General features: G+C 59.2%; 1 protein-coding gene across 2 annotated transcripts in view; it reads right to left on the minus strand.

The window, feature by feature from the left end:
- Positions 1-3,304: 3,304 nt before the first annotated feature.
- Positions 3,305-7,526, minus strand: part of FOXF1 (forkhead box F1) — a gene marked incomplete at its 3' end in the record, with an annotated part of 5,922 nt that continues 1,700 nt past the window's right edge. The window contains exons 2-3 of one of the 2 annotated variants that reach the window (XM_082005815.1): positions 5,061-5,947; positions 3,305-3,465 (exon numbers count right to left, since the gene is read on the minus strand). In XM_082005815.1, coding sequence (XP_081861941.1) covers positions 3,305-3,465; positions 5,061-5,947 — 1,048 coding nt within the window. Of the gene's footprint in view, positions 3,466-5,060; positions 7,360-7,526 lie in introns of those variants that run through there. The other variant, XM_082005816.1, reaches the window with a different exon arrangement.

Consider the following 7,526-nt stretch of genomic DNA (forward strand, 5'->3'; position numbering starts at 1 on the left):
AGAAACATCCCCCCCCCAAAAAAAACGAAGAAAACGGTGGTGGGGGTGTATCACCCACAGATCGGGAAGTGGGTGACGAGGAGCAAAGAGCCGACCGCTGATACCGAACTGAGCCACGGCAGCTGAGCACGGGGCAGATCCGAGCCGTTCCACGAGTAAATACCGCGTTTCCGAACAAGCCCATGTCTCATCTCCTCTTATAGAGCTCCAACAGCATTTCTGAGCAAGCTTATTTCTCCTCACCTCCTTCCAGAGCCCCAAACCGATCCTGCGAACGTACGAGCGGGGCTCGTACAAAGGCCCCGCTTGTCATAGCGGCTAAGGTCTTTGTCATCCCCTGGGACAACGCACGCAGGGAAAAACCAAGTTAGTCGTGAGCAGAAGAAGGGGTTGGGGGCAGGAGCCTGCGGGGTTTCATCCTCTCCTCTCTGATGGAGGTGTTTGAGGTGGAGAGCTGTCTTGTTTAGACTGCGCTCACTGGCTTGAGGAATATGTGGCGTCCACGGTATGCGGTGGTTCTGTTTTTCCAGGTTTGGAAACCGACGGGAGGGAGAAAAATGAATCATGTAAACCTTTGTTGGGGAACCAGATATCCAACCCCTTCAAGCTGGACCTGAGGCTTGCAAGGTGCCTGCCTGCCCTTTCCAGCCCGGCGGAGGCCAAGCTGCGAAGGCATCGGTACCGCAGGCAAACGAGCGAATCCAAAATTAATCTGAAGGATGAAAGTGAACCTTAGGAGTGACAACGCGATTTCAAGGAAGCAAGAACCACTTGGCAAAGACTGAACTCCTAACCCTGGACCTTTATCTCAGCCACACCCAGCGCAGATATGTGCTTCAGGAGCAAAAAAACCTCAGTTTTCAGCTTGTATCTAAAAAGGGTGGTAACAACGTGGCTCACCTCAGCAGGAACGGGCAGCAGTGCAGGCGATGGAGGGAAGGATCAACCCATAAAGGCATAAAACCAGAGAAACCCAAATAAATTCCGCAGGTTGATTACCACTTGCTTAAACAGACCTAATCTCAAAAAAAACCCACCAAAACCCACAAAGCAAAAACACCCCCCCAAAAAAACCAAAACAACAACAAAAACTCTTACTCCTTGAGAAAGGCCTCCACCAACTCTGATAAAGCCTTTCCCACCTGCCTTAATTAAAAGAATAATTAGAAAGCTTTTTTTACCAGCTAACTTGCTTTTAATTAAGCTGATTACACACAGCTGGGATAATTAATGTGCAGTAACCTGATTTCCCTACATAAAGACAGAAATACACAGCCAAATAATCAGATTAATTCCCGTGCATCTTTTTTTTTTTTTTTTTTGTGCGTGTATATTCGCAGTGTGAGTGTTGATACAGACATATTGGCCCACGGATTAAATTCCATGGATCTGGTAGTAACCTTAATTAGACCAAATAAACCCAAACTTCACAGGAAAAGACAGGCTTGTGTCTCCGCTGCCTGCTCTCTTCTTGGCGGCGGGTTTACCGCTGCCCGGCGCAGGAGTTTACCTGCTTGATTTTTATGATTTTATGCTGTTGGGTTGGGTTGTTTTTTTTTTTACGCGTGGGAAGCTTTAGCGCTTTTCTCGCCACAGCCGTTACCAGAGGAGGTTCTGCGGAGCCGGGGTTGAGCCCAGCGCGGCTCCGTGGAGATGCGTGGCTCCGGCTGCCCGAAAAATGCCCCTGTTCCTCCCGGGCCAGGAGGGAGGAGAGGAGAGGAGCGGTGGGTGCATCCCTGCAAGAGGCAAAGAGCTTTCTCCTTGGGGAAAAAATAAAATAATAAAAACTAATAAAAAAAGATAAAAATAAAAATCGCCTCCGCTTTTCCTGCCTCCTCGTTTCATTATCTTCATTTTAAATACTTCTGCGTAGCGAAAGCGCGGGGACCCGGCACACAGGACTCCTCGGAAGCCGCAGACAAACCCCCCCAAAAAAAGGCCCTTTCGAGTCTGCACCGAGATGGGAAATTACTGCACCAACCTCACGAAGGTTTTGCCGCGGCCCCTCCGCGCTCCGCGGAGCCCGGCAGAGGCCACAGACTCCTCAGATATAATTACGCGTGTTACACCGCATGCTCCTTTATTTGCTGCTCATACAATGGTGAAGCCCATGTACAAATAACATACATGTTTTATTTCCGTTCGATTTTTTTTTTTCTTTAGGGACAAAACGTACACAAAAGGACAGGGCGAAAAAAAAAAACAACACCACAATTCTATACAGTGCAGAAAGAATTAAAATAGGTGTCACCGAACTGTACAAAGTCAGGGTGAAAAAAAAAATACAGAGGGGGGAGGGAAATAATCCTTCATTATATATATATTTCTATAAAAACATATGGAGGATTGTCTTTACACAAAGACCATGATCGCTTTAAAATTTACAAAGGTTAACTAAAAAAAAAATCTATATGGCAAATATTGCCAACAGAGATTCACCGATTTAATACTGATCAACTGAGACTACTCGTGTCTCGATTATTAGCAACAACAAAAAATGTAGAATAAATAACAGAATGAGCATGGCTGTCTCTTTTCAAAGTGCCTTATTCTCTCTGCATAGGGTCTGATCCTGCAGTCTTTATGCAGGCAATACAAAGAAAATTAATAGCTAAAAAAAATAAAATCCCTCTGAGAGATTTTTGCCCGCTGGGTGTTTGCCGGCAAAAAACTAAACAAAACAAAACAGGTATTTTTCGGGAGAAGGGGCTCGAAGTGAGACGGGGTTGGGGCGGGGGGACCTCGGCGGCGAGCCCGCTCCTCCCCGCGGTGCAGCGCGGAGGAACCACGGGATGCGCCGGCTTTGGGGTCGGGGTCCTTTCCAGCCCCCCCACCAGCCCGATCCGGCTCTTGCGCCTCCCAAGCGGGACGGTAGCACCGCTCAAGGCCAATTACAAAACTGAATTATAATTTCAATTTTTTTTTTTTAAAGCAACATCAAAACCTCCTTTTTCAAACCCACAAAACTCGCAGCCAAGGTTTTCGGGGCGGAGGGTGGAAGGGATGGGTGGGGGGCTGCTTTTCCTTTCTCCTCAGCCCAACCCCAAAGGAAAGAAGCAGAAGAAGGCAGAGACCGTCTGTGATTAAAGACCCGTGTTGGAGGCCGGGTCCGGCCGATGCTCAGCTGCGGGGCAGGCTCAGCCCCGGGGCCGCACGCCCCGGTCCCCTGCCCCTCCCCGGGGCGCCCGTCCGCACCTCCTGAGCAAAGCCAGCCTGCAGAGACCCCCCCAAAAGGGTCCTTTTTTGGGGGAGGGAGGGGAGTTGCTCCTTGCCGGCCCCAGGAGGTGTTTTTTTCCGCCCCGTATCACATCACGCACGGCTTGATGTCCTGGTATGTCACTTGTTGGTGGTAATAGGAGCCGCTGCCCGCTGAATGCATGGAGGAGGAGGCCATGGCGTTGAAAGAGAAGACGAATTCCTTTCTGTCGCACATGCTCGGAGACTGGGAGTGATACCGCGGGATGCCTGCGGGACGTGGGGGGGAAAGATTGTCAGCCATCGGAATTATATTTAGTAGAGGAGGTTGAGCGCGGGGAGAGGGATAGCCGCTGTCTGGGGTAAAAACAAAAATAATAATAAAAATTTAAAAACCCACAGCCCCTCCGGGTGTCAGCGCGGAACTGGGTGTATTTTTGCACGCACACAAATACACGAGCACTCCGCGGGCGCGGACAGGTGCGACGGAGGAAAACTCCGCGGCCCCGAGACGACGCGGAACTTTGCGGCCCGGCCCAAGGACGCTTCGAGGAGCCGGGATTTGCTTTGGGTTGGGTTTAGGGGGTTTTGGTTTGTGGTTTTTTTTTTTTCCCCCACCTTCATTTTGCCCCCTTGAAGGTGTCGGCTGCTCTTTTTCCCATCGCCCACGCGGAACGTCCGCGGGGTGCGGAGCTGGGAAGCACATTCGTCCGCAGGGGCCGGCGGCAGAGACCGGGCGGAGAGGCCGAGGGCGAAACGCCGCCGAGCGCGGGGCCGTTCCTGCCGGTCGGCCGTTTCTGCCGCCGCCTCGGGACATAAAAACACCCCGTAAATTTAGGGTGCGCCCGGCCGGGGACCGCGCTCCCAACCCCCCCGGCACCGTTAATTTGGGCTGTTAATCCGGAATATTTCGGTTAAGGCCGCGGGCGGGCCCGGTGGCTCTTCGGGAGTGATTTTGGCCCGTTTTTCCAGGAGGTTTGGGTGCGCTGCCCCGAGTCCGCGGGCAGGATGGTGCCCGCAGGCCCCGGCCCGGTGCTGGTGCTCATTCCCCACTTGGTTTCGTGGGTTGTTTTTTTTGACCCACTAACGCTCCGTTTCACACCCGTATTTTCTGCCAGGCACTTCCCGCTCCCCCGAAGACCCGGGGTGATGTCCAGGGACACCCAAACCTGCCCCTGGTCCCCCGACCACGGCTTCCGGGGCTCCCCCGTGCCCCGAGAGCACCCCACCCACCCCACGCACACACTCCGGGGTGAATTTGGGCCGCAGGACGGAGCCCAGCGCCGGCCTCGTCCCCCCCCCAGGCCTCCTCCCGGCCCAAACACCATCTCCCCCCACAGACACGCTGCAGGAGCCAGGGCAAATCCACCCGTGGGGCCCGGGCCACCGACTATCCGCGTGGGCCAAGGGTGAGGGGAAGCGGTGGGCCTGGAAAACACAACCCCGAGAGGGGCTGGTGGCGGGGGAACGGGGCCGGGACCGATGGAGGACACCTCGCTGGGGAAATTCCTCCTTTTTCTCCTCCCTCCGGAGACCTCCAGGTCCCGGTGGAGGTGGAAGACCCCTCGGGCCCACCCGAGCCCACCGGCCGTAGGCCCGGGGCGAGCCCCGGCGGCAGAGCGGACATCGGGGCGAGCCCCGACGGCTGCCCGGTCGCCCGTGGGAAGGGAGGCGAGGAAGTGGGGAGACACGGCGGCCTCTTCTCTGGGGAAAGGTGTTGCGTTAAAACTGCCTACGAAGCGGGGCGGCTCGGCGCGGCCGGGATCCACGCGTGGCCGCGGAAAGCGCCCGCCCCGCCGGCAGCTCCGGGCCGACCCCCCCCGCCCCGGTGGCAGCGGTCTGTCCCACGCGTATCCGCGCCTTACCTTGCAGCTCGGCGGTATTGTGGCTGTTCTGGTGCAGGTAGGATTGGTCGAGGGAGTGCGTGGAAAGGCTGGAGGAGAGCGGGTTGGCCGTGGGGTTGCAGGGTGAGAGGGGCTGCTGCTTGATGTAGGACGCACCGGTATTCAAGGCCGCCGAGGCGGAGGGTGCCCACGCCGAGGCCGAGCTGGAGTAAACCGAGTGGGGCTCCATCACGCCGCCGGCGAGCAGCGGGGAGGCGGGCACGGAGCTCTCGTGGGGCGGGTAGTCCCCCGCCGAGGAGCCGGTACAGCTGCCCATGTAGGAGTGCCCACCGTTGGCGGGCAGGTGGGTCACGGAGTGTCCCGCGAGGCCCATCCCCTCCACGTTGCTGGATAAATGCCCGTTCATCATCCCCAAGCCCCCTTCGAGGGCGAGGCTGTTGGGGGGGCAGGAGAGCCCGCCGGCTGAGCCCTGGAAGCCGTAGCTTTCGGGGAGGTGGTTGAAGCTGAGTCCGTTCATCATGCTGTACATGGGCTTCAGCGCCTGGCATTTCCTCCTGAAGCCGCGGGGCCGGCGGCGGAACGAGCCCTCCTCGAACATGAACTCGCTGGCCGGGTCGATGGTCCAGTAGTGGCCCTTGCCCGGGCGTCCCAGCCCCTTGGGCAACTTGATAAAACACTCGTTGAGCGAGAGGTTGTGGCGGACGGAATTTTTCCAGCCCTGGTAGGAGCCTCGGAAAAAAGGAAAGCGGCTTTGCAAGAACTGGTAGATCTCGCTGAGGGTCAGGCGTTTGGAGGGCGAGCTCTGGATGGCCATGACGATGAGGGCGATGTAGGAGTAAGGCGGTTTCTCCGGCCTCCGGATCCCCGCGTTGGTTTTCTTCGCCTTGGGGCCGCCGCTGCCCGCCGCGCTGCCGTTCGCCCCGCCGGCAGCGGCGGGGGCGGCGTCCATGGCCGAGCTCTGCGGCTGCTTCTCGGCCACGGAGGACATGGGGCCGTGGCTGCTCTGCACCGGAGGAGGAGGGGGCTGAGAGGACAGAGCCTGCTGCGCTTCTGCAGTCATCTACGGCCAGGTCCGCGGCGGCCAGCCCCGGCCCTCCTCCGCCGCCCCCCCCCAAAAGGCCACGCTGCGGGGGGCTCGCTGCCGCTCACCCCCCCACGCACACGCACGTACCCGCGGCCTCCTCCCGGGGCTTCTTTCCACCGGGAGACTTCACCCCTCCGCGGATAAACAAATGGAAGCGACGGACCCCCCCCCGGCCCCCCCTCCTCCGCCCTTCTCCCTCCTCCTCCCCTTTATCCCTAAATCCGAGCCCGGCTGCAGAGAGGCGAGCGGGGCGGGGGGGCGGGATGGGGGGCGCGGGTGGGAGCGATCCGAGCTCGGCTGCTGCGGGAGAGAAGCCGGCGGCCTCCGCCTGCCCCGCGGCGGGCCGGGCTCCTGCGGCGGCCGCCGTCTCCCGTGGGTGTCCCCCCCCGCCCCGGCTCTAGCTGGGCTGGTGCTGCGGGGAGCTGCTTCCCATGGCGGAGGCTGGCGAGTCTGCCCCCGGCCCCGCCGCCCGCCTTTCACTTTATCTCTTCGCGGCGGCGTCTCCCCGCTCCTTGACAGACGTAGGAGCGGCGAGGAGATCCCCGCCCCGAGCCGCTCCCCCACGCCCTCCCGGGCGGCCCCTCCGCCGCCCCGGCCCGGCCCCCACTGCTCCCCGCTCCCCGCTGCGGGGCAGCTTTTAAAGGGCCCTTTCCACGCCGCTCCGCATCCCCGCGCCGCGTCTATATGGGGGGTGCCACGCGTGACCGCGGCGCTGCGTGGGCCGCCGCAACCAACACCCCCCCCCGTCCCCCGCCCCCGCCGCCGCCTCGGCTGAAAATCACGGAGGAGGGTGGGAAGGGCCCCACGCGGGCCGTGGAAGGGGCCGGGGCGCGGCAGCTCCGGCCTGCGAGTAGCGCGGAGCTTCCGCGGGAGGCGCAGGGTAGCGGAGGGACCGCCCGACCGCCGGCTCTGCGCGGCGTGGGGCTTCACCCACATTAAACCCCCTCTTTCGTCCGCTTCTTTTAAGCCCGGCGGGCCCGGGCAGGATGTTTATACTGCGCAATGTAAACACGGGCCCGGGGGTGCTTTAATAAAAAGAAATTCGGCGAAAACTCTCGCTGCCTCTCGAAAATGCCCTTTTCTGCCTCCGCCGCCCGGCCGGGGATGGGAACGGGCTTCGGACCCCCCTCGCCTGCCCCAGGGCTGCTCTAGGGATGAGGGTGGGTTGTTGCGGGGTTTTGGGGGGGTTTTGTGTTTGTATTTTTTTTTTTTCTGGGGGGGTGTCTGTAAATCTGTGCTGAGGGTTTGCAGTTGAATGCCAGCAGCTCGATGCTCAGCTCCGGCGGCTGCCACGGGCACAATAGGGGTGGGGGGGAAGGAGGAATAGGAAGGCAGGGGGCAGAGATCCCCTTCTCCCCTCCCCCAAAAAACCAAACCAAACCAAACCAAAAAATACACCTTTT

This window comes from Phaethon aethereus (assembly GCF_964289735.1).
Source record: "Phaethon aethereus genome assembly, chromosome: 13".
In the NCBI taxonomy this organism is placed as follows: Eukaryota; Metazoa; Chordata; class Aves; order Phaethontiformes; family Phaethontidae; genus Phaethon; species Phaethon aethereus.